Source organism: Podarcis erhardii, assembly GCF_964252035.2.
Source record: "Podarcis erhardii genome assembly, chromosome: 3".
In the NCBI taxonomy this organism is placed as follows: Eukaryota; Metazoa; Chordata; class Lepidosauria; order Squamata; family Lacertidae; genus Podarcis; species Podarcis erhardii.
The window spans coordinates 6,854,511-6,871,254 of NC_138507.1; the positions used below are offsets into that span (position 1 = coordinate 6,854,511).

The window sequence follows — 16,744 nt, forward strand, 5'->3', positions numbered from 1 at the left end:
CTTGGACCAAAAAAGGATGGAGGCCCCTGGTAGACATAGGTTAAACCCAAGATTAAAACTGAGAAGACAGTAAATTAATAAGACTTCTAACTGCAACTGCATATTTAATATGTCTGTTTATAGGCTACGCATATGACCCTACCCAAACTAAGCAATTTAGAGCAGTAAATTGCTATTATTTTGGTTTCTGATCTAGAACAAAAAAGATAGCTTAGTTTAGTAGTGAAGCAGTTGATTTGACAGACACTCTCTAGCAAAGTGTGATGTAAAATATAAAGATATATAAAAAAACTAGATCTACAGACTGAAAACTAACACTTTTATGGCCTCAACACAGAGGATAATATATGAAGCTCTTCTATATATATATAAAGATAAATATGTTAACCTTTCTCGTACATCTAGTGCTCAGTGTATGGCAAATGAAAACTCTGTCTATCCCCCAGTGTTCTAAAACCAGGCAGAGGGCCTTCGCAGTGGTGGCGCCCACCCTGTGGAATGCCCTCCCACCAGATGTCAAGGAAATAAACAACTTTCTGACTTTTAGAAGACATCTGAAGGCAGCCCTGTTTAGGGAAGTTTTAAATTTTTGAAGTTTTATTCTGTTGCAAGCCGCCCAGAGTGGCTGGGAAAACTCAGCCAGATGGGTGGGGTATGTATGTATGTATGTATGTATGTATGTATGTATAAATAAATAAATAAATAAATAAATAAATAAATAAATATTTTAAAATTGTGACCTTAATTCCCAAATGGTTATTTTAAAATCTAACAGGTTGACGGAAGCCAAAACTTTGTTGAACTAAAGCTGTAGTTAATTTCTGTGATTGGCTGCATTTCTAAGTAAGGAAGTAGCTTTAAACAGTTAGTTCTAAGAAATAATTCACTTTGACTCCTCTCTTTTTTAAAAAATCAGGGGGTAGTGTCAGGGGGAAATGCCAAACTCTGTAGTGTTGCTAGGAAAATATAAACTACAGACGAGGATACTGGTTCACAAGCACTTGAAGGCTCTTTGAGGCTGCAGTCCCATGAAATTTACCTGGGATTAAATCCCACTGAACATAGTGGGATTTAATTCTGGATAGGCATAGGATTGAACTGTGAGTTGAACATCAATGTGCACCTTTATTCTTGGGCATAAGACAACAGTAAGGTTTAAGCAGGGGCGGAACTTCATGCTCCAGCACCGAGGGGCGGAGAGCAGGAGGGGGCGGGGCTAGTGCATGTCCCAGGGTGGGGCGCGTTGCCCACAGGGCGTAGTGTGCATCCTGGGGCATGGCATGCCGCCTGCGGGGGTGTGGCATCCAGCACGGGTGGGGGGCAGCCACGATGGCACCCCACCAGATCGCGCTGCTGGGGGCGGTGTGCTCCCCCCGCACTCCTCTTCCTCCGCCAGTGGGTTTATGATCTCGGCTCCTGTGCTTTGCCCCTGTCTATAGAATGAATACCTGTGTTAGGCCAACATTTAGCTACTGGATCCTTTTTGAATTCTTTAATTCTGTTATTGATGTACTTTATAAAAATGGGGGTCATGCTTCATTTATTGTTGTTGTTTTGACCATAATGGTCATAGCAATTGCAGGAATACACACACACACACACACACACACACACACTGTTGAGGAACAGCTTAGGCCAAAATACGTATTTATAATAAAATAGGTACTTTATAAGTAATTTGCATTTTTTAAAGATGGCAGGGACAGAGGTGCCACAGTCCTATAAACTGCACTTTAAAGTTGTAAATAATAAAGGGTTTGAGGATTCATGACATAGTTACTGCTGAGGTTTTTCCGTTTTGTATTAGCAATAGGTAGCTAATTATTTTAACATATAAACCAAATACAGTTAGATGTACAAATCTGTTCTTACAGAAACACATTTATAAGGAAGGAAACATTACCTTCCTCCTATCAGTAATCACATCTGCGGAATATACACATATATGCCAGCTGTGAGATACAGTATGTAAAAGCTTACACATTAAAATTTGGAACCTAGACTTAATTTTTCCTTCAGCATTCTATTTCTTTTCATGATAGCAACAGTGGTAAAGGTAAAGGGACCAGACAGTGGTAGGAATGTGAATAATATTCCATAGCTGATCTGCTTTGAAGTTTCATAGAGAGAATATTAAAACTCTTTTCAAACATACTCTAATTATTTGTCTCTCCTTCCCCCCCCCCCCCAAATGTTTTTACAGTGTCTTTATTCTGGTCTGTTAGGAGTACAGAACAGAATTCATCCTTTCATTTCTTTTGTCTAAATCCAGAATGTATAAAAATATTCATTATTGTAGTGCCATCCCTCTACTACATTTGCAAAAAATCAAGGATAGAATCCTTCTAATTTAAGCAATAACAAAAACCAGTCTTAAAAGGATGGCAGAGTATAATATTGCAGAGAAGCTGGTATCTGGAACAAGTCTTCCTGGCATATTTGTGCTTAGAGAGACCTGATCTCCACCTATTTTGTGCCAACAGTTATTGAGACTGATTAGCCATTGAGAATTGAAATGCCAGTGAACAGAGAACTGTTCCCTCAGAGACCCTCTCTCTCACTTACATCATAAACTTGCTTCAGGCTGAGCCTACATAAAAGAAACTGCATTTTGAGTGGTTAAAAAGTCAGCCTGAAATATTAAAAATGGGAAGATGTTGCCTCCTTGCTGGATAAAACAATTTTGTCTTCGTAGAAACAAAACAGAGCTACAGGCATGTAGGAAAGAAACGCTTTTGAGGGTCCTCAACATGATCCAGTGTAAATAATGTATACTTTAAAAATTATAATGGAAGCGTGTAACAATATGATCCTTTAATATCAATTGTAATTGTTGCAACAATGTAGCCTGGTTAAACCATGGCTTAGTGCAGATGTAGGGGTTCTGGGAGAGGGGATCGTAGCTTATTTGCTTTTTCTCTGGTCCTGTTGCTGTGAGCTAAACCATGGTTTGACTTAGCATATCACCCAAACCCAGGCTCATAGTTTGTCTCGGTCCAGTCAAATCACAAGCTAGAGCAAAGATTTGGAGGAGATAAACTATGAGCCTGGGTTCAGACAATATACTAAGTAAAACTATGGTTTAGTTCAGAGGTTGGCAACCTAAGGCCCATGGGCTGTTTCTGGCCCATGAGTTTCCTGGAACTGGACCATGGCCATTCTGTGGATCGGCGTGGGGATTCTGTGCTTTTTTTCCACAGCACCATTTTTTTTCTTGCAGCAGAGACCGACTTCTGGGTCAGAAGAGCACTGGAAATAGTATGTGCGCATGCGCATGGGCGCTCCTTCGACCCAGAAGAGCGCCGGAGATAGCTTGAAGATTTACTACTTTTGTACTTCCAAAGATAGCATGCAAGGCAGTAGAGATTTAGTATCAGAGTTTTCCTTCTCCTAGACAGACTACTTTCCTAGGTTGACCAGCCCCATCTGCCCCTCTACAGCACATGCAGAAACCACCTTCTTGGCTGTTGGATCCTTGGATCCACTATTAGTCTCATCCGTTCAATCTGCCAGAGCTTGTCTTCACATGCAGGGGAAGTCCCTAACTCACGGAGGGTTTAAGACCCATTGGCTATCCTCTCCTAGTTTAGCCAGCCAGCCATTTCCTGGGGTGTGGCCACTGTCGCATGCTGACAGCTTCCGGGAGCCACAGAGAGAGAGCTGAGTACAGGGTAGGGATAAAAAGTGGACATACTACCCCAGAAGGAGCATGATGTGTCCCTCACCAGAGGTGCAACCCCTCTTCTAACACCCAACATCCATACAATGTATTGGGTAGAGATAAAGAACTCCCTTTCACTACACTGCTTCTCAGGTTTACATGTTTAATTCAAGGCTAAGACCAAACTGTGGTTAAAGCAGTGTAACCTGTGGTGAGGGGTGAGGTCAGAATTGGCAGACCATGATTTGCAATCAGCAGACCGCTCATAATCTGAAACCACAGTTTGAAGTACTAGTCTGGTAAGTGCTGCTGGCTCTTAAAATGTTTTTCACGGGTTTCCCGAAGTTTAGAGGAAGTTTACAGGCTTTGTAGATGGTGCTCCCCACTATAATGATTGCATGTATACAGTACACGCCGTACCCAAGAATGTAATCCCCACGTAAGTGGGAGATGCCCGTATGTGTTACCTATGGTTTGCTGCGGTATCTTAATCAACAAGCCATTTTTACAACCATTTCTTTGCCTCCAAAGGCTGCTGTACAATGAGTAGTGAACTTACGAAACTAAGAGGTTGGACAATGAAAGTATGCAGGAACCTGACACGATTGTTTGCCTGATTAATGTTTAGAAGCCCAAGCTATGGTTTGCATTCTCTGGTTAACACAAAGCATGGACTGACACAATGTCTGAAGTAATTATGTAGTACTAGGAAATACCTTTAAAGTGATTTTCATTTGTTTCAAGATTTGTAGCTAAATGGCAGTTCTGTTGCTAGTTGGATTGTCATTTTTTTTGTCTGTATAAAAGGATCTACTAAGCTTGGATTTGTAAATACTATTAAATTCAGGGCCACTGAAAGACTATGAAAGATGGTAAATGGTCAAATCAACGTGAAGATAACTACCTAGAATAGTTATTTCACCACCCTGAAAGGAGGTGATATGAAAACAAAATCAAATAATGACATTCTGGTGTGCAGGAATTGCTACTACTTGCTTGTATCTTATGATTTACCTTAATATTACAGTTGCAATTTTTTAAAATATAATTTTGGTGATACATGTTGTCCAGTTTTGTATTTTTGCCTCTGGTTTTGTTGCTGTGTGATCGAGTTTATGACCATTATTGTAGCTATGGTTCCCTCAAAAAACCCTACATCTTCCTCGCTTAGGCTTTAGAGGGATTTGTAAACCTCTTTAATCCTGCTCCACTCATTATGGTAACATATGGTACAGGTGGTGACCTCTGTAATACTTAAAGATTGGCTCAAGGAGGACAGATCATGACAGAAAGTTGCAAGGCTTCAGGCATAATGGCCTCTCCAGACTAGCCATATTCAGCAAGTATTTTCAGTGTTAGATAAACTTGGCCATGTCTCATCTCTATAGGGTTGTCTGTGTACCAAGCTTGTACTCCAGCATTAAGTACTACACCTAGGTCAAAAGCAGAGAGCTAGGAAATATATAATTTATTAATTCAATACCATTTCAATACCATGCCCCAGAATAGTATCTTGGAGATGTGCTATTTAACAAATGCATGCTGTTCGTTTGGGGTTTTTTAGGCTGAAGCTATATGACCTGGATGTAAGCCTGTCTTGCAAACTACCCTCTCTACAGGGCTGGCCCACCTATGAAGCAAGGTGAAGTGACTGGCACAAGCGGCAGGATCCACAGAGGCAGCAGATCTGGTGTCCAATGAATGCTTCAGCCACTGCGGCTGCCCAGGTAGCAGCAATGACTGTGGCACAATCCTTGGAAGCCAGATCTGCCTCCTCCTCAGTGGTCTCTTGGTGAATAGGAGGTACTACTGGTCTTCTCCTACCCCTAGGGATAAAATGGTGGAGGCTGCCCTTTGAGGTGAATAGGTTGATTAGATTCCCCTTCACTTTTCCCCAGAGTAGATCTTCACTCACCCACTCCTCCCTTGCATGGCGAGCACCATCTTGTCATTCGCATCAGGTGTCAAAATGTCTTGGGCTGACCCTACCTCTCTGCAATAGAAGTTCGACATGTCCCTTCATCAGTCATATTTGCATGAGCAATAACAGGCTTGAATCCAGCTTGTATCCAGTCACATGCCTCCCTCCAAACAGACATCTGTGGGCAGTACTAATTGAATGTATCCAAATAAGCAGGAAAGACTGGGCATTCAGTAAATCAATACTCTGGCTTATATTTACTATCATTCACCATACTGAGTTGATCCAAAATAGAAATGATTTTGTATACAAGGTAGGTTGCAGTCTTGTCACAGTAAAACAGGCATAGGCAAACTCGGCCCTCCATATGTTTTGGGACTACAACTCCCATCACCCCTGGCTAACAGGACCAGTGGTTACAGGTGATGGGACTTGTAGTCCCAAAACATCTGGAGGGCCGAGGTTGCCTATGCCTGACGTAAAATATAATTTAGACTTTAGGCAAGGAGAACCTAAACTTACCAGGCTGTTTACGACTGGAGGAACTCTGCTGGATGTCCTTTTGCAGATACACTTACAGTAGTGAAGGGTTTCCTTTCCCACTGCAGACACATTGGCACACTCATTTGCATATGCTGTATGTGCATTTCACCTACATTCCCCGCTTTCCTCCTTGGCTCATATCAAAGCAGCAGGACACGACACATGGATGGAATCCTGTTGGTGAGAACAAGAAATTAGAATTTCTCACAGAACCTACATGTGCACAAACAATGCACCAAATAATTGGTGTAGCCTAGTTGCTAAGACTCTTAGCTATGAACCAAGAAAATCTCTGGTTCAAGTTTCACTTCTTCCATCAACTTGCCACTTTGCCTTACTCTCAGCCTTAGCTCTGTATCTGCAATTTAGGATTAATAATACCAACCTACCTTGCAGGGTTGCTGTAAGCACCACAGCAAGAGAATAAATGTGAAATGGTTTGAATATTCAAGAACAGTGCTTCCCAACCCTTTTTTGGCCTAAGCATCTCTAAAATCCTGATGCCCCCCCCCAATGATATATAATTCTTATTATTCAAAAAGTGAACTCCTATTCACGTGGAGGAAGCCTAAAAGACCATTAACTTGGTCTAATTCATTCTCGAATTGCCCCCCTTAAAAATTGAATTGCCCCCCCCGGGGGCGTATGCCCCACGTTGGGAACCAGGGTTCTAAAACAAATATAAGTGGTAGTTGTTTTGCATACGCAGAGAACATTCTGTACAGTGTTCAACTTTCAGATCAAACCTGAAAAGTTCATAGAATACAAATGAGAACTTTACAACTGTATTTCAATATAGTGTAAGGACATTATCTCCCCCCCCAACCAGGCCTGTTCACATGAAATAACATTAATGTTAAAAAATGTACTTAAAACTATTTATACAAAGCTAAATTTAACAGCAGCTGATGCTGTACAAATTATTTGGATTGGTGTCATAATGTTCCAAATAAAAAGTCGAAGGGTATATAACATGAGCTTCTGATTCAGGCTTTTACTCCTCCTTGATATTAATCCAGACCTTGAGGCCAGATCCTCCCCTTGTTTCTTTGGGTACCTAGCAACAGCTTTGCAAGCATAACATGAGTTATTTTGATACAATATTCCTTTTATTAATTGTTGCTTTTCTCTGTTTTATGGATTTTGTTGTTGTAAGCTGCTTGAAGAAGTGAGAAATTGATAAAAACAATTAATAAACTAAAGAAGGGCACTTTTTTATTTCCCACAAATGCTAGAAGAGGTACACTGTTGTTAAAATGCCACAACAATCTTGGCACCAGTTTGCAGGGGTGTTTGTGATTGTCTCAAGCTCAGATAAAGACAGTTGAGTCCATCACCCCAGACCAGATAGTAGTCAAGTGGTATTAGTGAAAAGGACTGGAAAGAAAGAATTGCAAACAACTTTTTAAAGGGAATGGCCTTCTCTACTGCAGAACAGGACATCATAAGAAAGAAATGAGAATTACTTTAGTGCCAGAAACCAAAGCTCATTGTTAGCTGTGCTGTTCATGTAGTGCCAAAGTGTGAAAAATCTGTTAACGTTGCTCTGCTGATCCAATTTTTAGCTGTTAACATTTTATTTTGTTATGCGTGGATCTTTACGCTGTTACGAGTCTAACCTTAAGCAATTAACCTTAGAGCAGCATTTACAATAATGCAGAAGAGTTTGTTTTGGCAACTGTATTTACCAGGCAACATGGATCACCTGTTGGCATATCTTCATTTAAAGATGTCCATATATGCCAGTTTCCCTATTTTATTCCTGTTATTGTTTCACCATGTTGAGGGGGGTGTGTGTTTGTGTGTGTGCATGCTTCTTTCACTACTACAAAATTTTTGAAGGCTGACCAGGGAATATTGTTTAGCTTTACAGGAAAAGGATTTTGGGAGGTCACTTACTGCTATTTATTATTGTTATCTATTATTGATCTTCTTTTTATGAGGACTGCGTTGGTGGGGAAAGAGCCTGAGCCTGTGTTTGTGTGTGCAGTGGAAGTAAATCTAACAATGACAAATGCAGCTACAGAAGTGGCTATATTTTCCCCACAGTCTGGTGCAAATAATGTTGTCCTTGACCCTCCTTCACAATTCTCCAGAGTGCCAGAGCTATGCATTTGGGTGAATTTAGAGGGGAAAGTGAATTATGGGATAGAAAAGTTTTCTGAAGTGTTCAAAAGGAGATCAAGAAGGGCACTGACAAAAGATGTCTCTTACATGCCTGACTCGTAAAAGCCAGGATTCTCCAGGCATACATATTGGGTGTACATACCTGATCTCATATTCATCCCTTCCATCTCTACACTTGATATGCTCGGTACATTATCTGGCTGTGCCTGTGAGAGAATATAAACAATGTTCTCCAGCTTTAAAGAAACTTCTTCTGAATCCACAGCATGAATACAATTGCAGGGTCACATAGTAACACTTGAAGTCAGGAGCTATTTTTAAAACTAAATTGCAGAGCAGCACATTGCTTTCATTAGTACCTTACATCAAATTGTCAAATTAATTAGTGGGTTTTCATCACTAGTTTTGCATACAGCTTTTATTTGTAGTTTGTTCTTAAATGCCTTACACAACGTTTAACAACCACCCGTGTATAGTAATTTGACAAATACTCCGGTGCTTCCAGATAAGTCTTCTAGATGCACTCATAAGTCTGATTAATGGACTTACTGTGGTTTTAGGACACTCCAGTATTTTGTTTCCGAATTGGGTGGTAAGCAGAGAGGGGGGTGTTTTCCCTTCCTGCCTCCCTTTTGTTGTTAAATGATGTACCGCATTTATAGTTCTGAACTGTCTTTATTTGCAAGCGGTAGAAACCAAGAGAAATTGCCAAGCATTACTTCATACGGTTTAAGTTTACATTGAATCAACTTTCTTTTCATTAGATTAAGAACTTACTTTTACAAATAAGGGATGACTGGAAAGCATAGAATTGAAGATTATAATCAGCTTGGCAGCTGAACTGAAGTTAAAAAAGAACTTCTGCTGGGTGCTTTTGGAGACCCTTTAATATTTGGTTCCCATTTTAAAGTACAATTGGGAAGACACTAACTAGCAATATTTTATAATGATTATGGTGGGCTCCATGGCTCTGCAAAATTAAAAAGGAAACAGTTACAAACAGGGCTGCTTCACCCATGTGGCCTAGTGAGGCGACTGCCTCAGGTTGCAGGGTCCACAGAGGCAGCAGATCGCAATGTTGATCATTCTCCCCCTACCTCTCCACTTGTTCCCAATGTAGATATTCACTCACCACTTCTTCCCTGGTGAAGAAGGGGTGTGTGTCATTTTTTGGTTTGGTTTGTCTTGGGTGCCAAAATGTCTTACAAAGGTAACTTTCTAAGATAAAGTTAACAGTAAACCTAAAATCTGAGTATATTCCTTTAATTGTTTTCTATTGTACCAGTTAATATACCAGAACTAGTAAGTGGAAGGACTGTATTGCTAGATATGCCCATCTCAAAAGTTTTTTAATGTTGTGTATGTGGGAAAAGAGGCTAGAAGCACAAGAGAAGCAATGCTTTTAGAAAGTATAAATATAAAAATAATTGCATGGCCCATTTAGGATACTATCTTATTTGTTTACGCGGGGTTCTTGCTATTTCTTCTTCCATATCAATTGCTACGCTGCTTTAAAAAAACTGAACATGTAATGATAAGCAGCTTTTGATTCTTTGCACCTGATTCTCCTTAAACTTGCAGCTGAATATGCTACAAATGGTTTCCAACTGACTGTGAGGGGAGGAAACATGTTTTGCCGCTTACTCCTAGTAGTACCACTGTTAATATGCAAACCCTTGGCTCCCCCCCCCCCCACTTCAGTCTTTGGTGTGAAATTTCCAACACATTGCTTGAGGTTCAAAATACTGGGTTGGTTGTGAAGATGCACTGGAAAGGATTAAAGAATATAACCTTAAACATTTCTTTAAAATCTGAGAGTGCTATTTTTATTTTTTTTTATTTTTTTTACAAAGCCTTATTTGAACAAGCATACGTTTTAGGAGAAATAAGTCAAGATTACTGAGCAAAAGTGACTTTAGCAGTCACTGATAGCAAGGGAAGGCCTTGTTTCATTCAGTTGACAGAAGTGTGAAATGACTGTGTTCCAAAGGAGACAAGAGAGGTGATTTTTCACTTCAGCCAGCAATGCAAATGGCTACAGAATGAGGGGAAGAAGAAAAAAACGAAGGGAGGGAAGGACTGCTACAACAAGATAGAAAGAGGGGAGATCTATGTGAAAAGTGTCACCCTGGGTGCACTACGGGACTACCAAATTGTGTCTCTTAGAGTGGCTTTGTGACCCTGTGAAAACATTCGCTTTCGAGCTCGTAACATTTAAAATATTTTCAGACGGAGAGAATGGTGGGGCTCTCCTTTGTCGTTGCTCGTTATGCTGGCCTTTCATTTAGAGGAAACAAAACTTGTACATCACAGTGGAGGCAGCGGAGCTGAAGGTCAAAGTTCAAAGGCAGGTTGCTGCATCACTGAATCTTGATCTGAATCTTATCCATGTGACCAGAGATGCGTACTCTCACAATGGAGGGACCCTTGGAAGGAAGGAGTTAGACTTGGTGGCATTGCGGGGGAGGGGGGTGGGGGAGGGGGGGAAACACCAGAACAAAATCTGTAATGACGTTGATGCAAAAAATTGTTGTTCCTGGGAGGATGGGTTTTACTTGAAAACGTTGATCCTTCTTCCATTGAGAGAATAGCAAAAAGCCAACAATTGCTATGATGCAGGGAAGGTTCTTATTTTATTCGTTCCTTGTCATTTATCTTTGGATCCCAACACATGCAAAAGGAAGACATAGATGCAACTGGCTCTCCTTGGCAGATTGCCAGAAAATATAACTTTCCCAATATTATGATACATCTATCTTGCTGTTTAACAGCTGATGCTAATTATAGCGTTTGAGGTCTTTGGGCTGGAGGGAAAAATTCTACATGGCAGCAGCTTTGTCAACAGACAAAGCATGTGCGTAGAGGTAAATGCACCTTGACAGATACGTGCTTGCGATTGTAACACATAACCTGAGTCTACATGAGATTTTCACACATTTCTTACACAAAAGTGCTTTCCGTGTAGGAAAATCTGTACTTGCATTTTTAAAACTGGAGTCGTTTGAACTGCGAGAGGCTTTGTGTTGAAACTGACATAAGCCGTTAAAGGCAACAGGACTTTTTCCATTGGCAGGCGGTGGATAGAGAGTTGTGTCTGGGCTTGGGACACTTACGGTAAGTTAAAATGTGAATTTAGCAATGAAATTCATTAAATGACTTTTGACCTCATTGGGTTTCTGAAGAGGAAATAAGATTTGGATACATAGAGACCCATGTCAAGCCCTTGAGATTGGGTAGAAAATTACTGTTAGGCTCTGTTTTAACTGATTTTTGAAGACTTGGAAGGAATATTATATATGTTTTGTCATTAAGGGGGGAAGTTCAAAGTATCAATGATTCTTTTAAAATGAAAATGAATTGTAAATATACTGAAACTGGACTGAGTTTTCTAAGAGCAAAACATTCCCTTTTTAATGTAATGGGATATTTTGAACTGTAAATAGAAGAAACTCTTTCATGAAGGTACCGTATTTATTTACTTTTTATGTATAGTGGCATGAAATTTACTATGATGCAAAGTAAAGTATTCTGTTACAAAGACAGGGAGGATGGAACAGAAGGTTAAAGGGTATTTTGGAAACAAACAGCTGGACCAGTTTATTTAAACAGATACAAGGATTGGGAGCTGACCTCAAGTTGACTTCTAGGGGGAGGAGCAAGAATGTCATTTTATTACTTTGCCCAGAAGGAAAATGTTCTTTCCTCTGAAATCACCCTAAAGGCACCCAAACACATGGCTGCTTTTCAGAATAGCTACTAAACATGAAATCCATATGAGAATACTTAAGGAAAAGATAACTGAAGTGTTTGTGTGAAACATATTTAAAGAAACATGAGGCGCATGGATGTGACTGTGTTTTGTTGCTGTTAAATCTTCTATAGGATGATTTAGAGGAAATACTAGACTGAAGAGTTTATTGAGATGCAAGTTTTTTAGCGTGGGCAGTCCTATTGGTGGCTTTAATGCACAATAAAAAAAATCTTCAGTAAAACACACATTTTAAATATTTTTGTTTTTCTTAATAGAGCATTCTAGGTTTTATTAGATGATATTCCTCAGTAAGAGTTGTCCCAGCTACTGGATAAATGTTCCCCAGTTTTGGATGACTACCCCAAACCTGTCCACTGCACTGAGAATATGATTTTGATTTTCGTTAAAGAAAAGCTGTGTAGCAAAGCATTCTCAGCACTCTCTCTCCTTCAACCTATTAGCAGTGCAGCAGGCAGCCTGCCACCTGACTCCCGTCACAACCATTGGGACTCTGGCCCACCCTAAATTCAAACTACCCAACTGCCACTGCTTGAAAGGGATGGCGTACACTTGCAGCGTTCAGCTGCCCTGATAAGGAAAACTCAGCCATGAAGCAAGAGACTGTCCTTGCCCAAGTAGCCAGACTCAGTGTAAGTGTACATCCAACCACCATCACTATGTTACAGTTTGCAGTGATTCAGTTTCTTCTGGTAGTGGGATGGGGATGGGCCTGCTTCTTACGTAGGGGGTCTGCAGTTCCTGTTTCAGTCTACTTGCCAGAATTGCCTTCTGTTGTTCTAGTGGTCAGTGTGCGCCATCTTGTAAGCACTCGCTGCATGCCTGAGCCTGATGAACAAGAGGTTGGTGCTGTCAGACAGCAAGGTTGGCAGGTTTCCGGAGCCAGAGGACACAATCACACCCCCACTTTGAGGGTTATTGGTGTTTGTTGTTTTTGCTATGATGTGGTATATTAAGTTTTATGAAAGAAATAAACTGCATCTGAACATGCACACAGGACTGAACTAAGGTGAGCTGTCGTAGTGTTTGTGCCTAGGTCAGGAGTCAGCAGTTATCAGCAGTTTACTCGCCTCATTAAAAGGCTAAAATTGACGTTGGAAAATGAGTTGTCTCAATCCAGGAATCTGCAAACACAAAATAAAATTCTGTATATGTTGCTGCTGTCACATAGCTTTAGGAACAAAGAAGTAGACCCAACTGACAAATGGTCAGTGTTGACAAGGGAGGTTAGAATGAAGATGCTGAACGTTGATCTTTTGCATGGAAAGCAGGCACCTTGAATGACCAGCCCCTTTTCCTTCCTTTCACTCAGCCTAACCTAATGGGCGACTGGTGCTGGCACAGGAGTTTGGGAGCACCAGTCAGGGGAGGAATGTCCATACAGAATGGCATGCTTCCGTTATGCTTTTCTCTCTGAAAATGGTGCTTCTTCAAACACAAAAGGAGTCGTACACATGCAGGCTAATTGCCCTTGCATATGAACTTTTATTTAGTTGTCTTTTGTGGCTCAGGACATAGAAAGCTTTTCCTGCACATAGATTGCTCTAACTGGATCAGGCCAAATGCCTCACAAGGATAAATGTAACTTACCTGCAAAAATTAAAGACCACCATGGGCTTCTAGTAAAACATTTTTTCTTCTTTGTAGTTGTCCTTTGAGGGTTTGTATGGAAGTGACTTTCTGAAGTGCTAACAATTTTCCAATTGGTCATGGTGTAAGATAACGAATAGGGGGAAAGGTAGAAAATTTTAATTGCTTATTTCACATGGTGCTTTATAATGAGAAAGGAAAATTACTATAACCTTTGCTCATAGGTCTGATTTTCATGCTCAGTATATTGTCATTATAAAATGATTTTAAGATCATTGTTTTCACTTTCAGAATTTGTGTTAGGATAAAAATCAGTGTAAATAAATTCACACACAGTGGCACAGCACAGATATCTGAAACATATATGTGTATGTTCTTTCTACATACTTGTAGTAATTCTCATTTCTCATTATAAATCACTATATGAACTAAGCAGTTTAAAAAGGTATGCTTTTATACTATGACACACTTTACCTAAGAAGCATCACATGCTTGTCATGCCCCCTTTAAGATTGCTAAAGTATCAAGTGTCTATATTAGCGATAAGTTCAGAGCATTTACTGGGTTGGAACAATATGAACCTTTGACCCTTCCCAGCATCCGTAATGTTCAACAGTGAGGTGAGGGCTCCAATAACACTTACCACGTTTGCAAAACCTAATAAGGCAAATTGCTTCAGAAATTTCATTTGATATATAGATTTACACTTCATTTTCAGGAAATATTTGGATACAGAAGAGGCTGGTCCATGAGGGCGCATAGTCCCACCACCCTCATTCTGCCCTCAGCTAGTCCCCACCTGTCTGTCTTCTTACACACATCCAGTCCAGCAGCACTGGCTCCTCCTCCTGAGCATTTCCATTGTTGAACTGGTAGTGAAGAAGGATGGGGAGAAAACATGAATTAGTTGGCTCTACCAACTCCTGACCTCTCTGTCTTCTGTCCTACCAGTCTCAGTAGGCACCAGCCAGTAGTGTTGTAGGTTGAAGGAATTGGTAGCTTAATAATAATATTCTTCATAGACATTTGCAAGGGACTCTGCTTAAGGAGCCCAACCAAATTAACAAGATGTTTGCTGTAAATGTTCGAGCCTAGCAGAAGGAAGCAGAATTATGAGGTCCATGGCTGTAGCAAAAAGAAATTAAAAGGCCATCACCATTGGCCCTTAAATTAGATTTGGAATGGTCAGCAACAAAAAAAAAAATACAGATTTATGTGTGAATGAAATTTCGATGTCCTGTTTGAAATGCTAGGCTTATTCCTTTTTGCAGAAGGGTAGACTATCAGATTTGACTATTGAAATGAAGGCCAGTGCACCACTGTTTCTGCTCTCTAGCACACTTTTCATGCTTGCTAAAGGACAGAAACATTGAGTGGTGTTCATCAGGGGGGCAGGGGAAACCAGCTAATTCAGCATTAGATTCTGATGTTATTGATCTCCCTCATGGATTATTGATTTAAGCTTTGATTTAAGCTTTATTTTTTATATTACAAACCTATGTGTAGCCCTTATAAACTATTATCACTTTGCCTTTGAATCAAGTATTATCTTTTCCATAACAATTTCAGAACTAATGGTTTAGGCAAAATGCTCAGGATGCAAGTTCAAGTGGTGTTTTTTCTTTTTTGTTTTTAAACTCCCTACTTTCAATCTGAACCAGGTCATCCGCCACAACCTCTTGGTTCATCAATGATACAGTAATTACAAATTAACAAGATGTTTGCTGTAAATGTTCGAGCCTAGCAGAAGGAAGCAGAATTATGAGGTCCATTGCTGTATAGTTGTGACCTCACCTTGACCTCAGACTTTGCATAAAGAGCACAAAGAGAGAGAAATTGTGCAAGGAATGCATTGCTCCTGGGTCCCTAGTAGTGTGAGCTGGTGGTGATAAAACTCCAGACATGTTCTCATTTGATGGTGAGCTGCCATCACAGTTCATTATCTTAATAGTACGCATTAAAATAGAATTATGTTTGCAAGAGGCTGGAAAGGTTTTGATAAAAACTGCAAAGGGGGGGGGGGAGAACCTGCTAGAGAAACATCTCTAATTGGGTTGGGTGTGGGAGGCAAGGTGAATTAATGCTTCTATGGGTATACATCTCTTTCCCTACCATTTTTTTACTAGCCTTATCTGATTTGAAAAGAGTAGTGCTTGTATTGTTTCCTGAAAACTCTGCTAATTCCCCCATGAAAAGATGAAATGGAAGTGTCCAACTGTGGCAAAAGCAGGCCGACATAAATCAGCTCACAACCCAAAGCTTGTATTTTCTAAGGTCATCAGAGGTTACAGGTTTTGCAGCGTTTGGATCTACACATAGACTAACCCTGAAGGAAAACGTTGCCATCTAGCAAGTTTTGCGCAAAGAACAATTATGCTCTTTTTAAATAACAGTTCACTCTCCGATAACAGTTCACTCTCCTTTCTTGTTTCAGGTTTATTAATGCTAGAAGAAGAATAGTTCAGCCCATGATAGACCAGTCCAACCGAGCAGGCAAGTCCTTAGTAGTAACTCTTGTCATGTCACACGAACATAACAAGCCATTTACCAGGATGTTCATCACCAAGCATTTAAGCCAGAATGCACACTGGGAATGGCTGGGAATTAAAACAAAGCCAACCTTGGTTCACTACAACATTAGTCATTTTAACACAATTGAACATTTTGGGGGGGACAAATGTTGCTTTATAAAGGTAAATTTAAATTGCACGCTTTCAACTGTAGGCCACTGGCCATTAATACTACATGTGAGTTATTTGGTTTTGGAGTTTGCCTTCCTAGCTCCTTCTGCTAGTATGGCCACTCCCTGGTGCATGGCTTGGTGTGGAATTGCTGTAAACTTTATTACCTGTCGAAAGGGCAAAAAGGTCACAGTTGCTTGTGGGACTCGGTAAAGTTCAAAGGCATTCAGTGAGGTAGAACTTTATGAGCTTTAATAACCCAAGGCAGCTTACTTCTAAAGCTAGCTTTTAATGTTCTGTTAAAATCTAGAATTTAAGTAGTGGTAAAAAATAGCTGATGGTTCTTGCATCTCCGCCTTCATCTTGTTAACCCCCACCTTTGGGTATCCCTAGTATTTTGATATCACTTTTATAACACTTGAACTCCCATTCACCTTTGGGATATTAGCTGT

General features: G+C 40.3%; 1 protein-coding gene across 4 annotated transcripts in view; it reads left to right on the forward strand.

Moving 5' to 3' along the window:
- LOC309338386 (homeobox protein Meis1) overlaps positions 1-16,744 on the forward strand; it is a 152,136-nt gene that overhangs the window by 129,873 nt on the left and 5,519 nt on the right. For 3 of the 4 annotated variants that reach the window (XM_081855625.1, XM_081855627.1, XM_081855626.1), the window contains one exon: positions 16,046-16,108. In XM_081855625.1, the coding sequence (XP_081711751.1) occupies positions 16,046-16,108 (63 nt within the window). The remainder of the gene's footprint in view (positions 1-16,045; positions 16,109-16,744) is intronic. The other variant, XM_081855628.1, reaches the window with a different exon arrangement.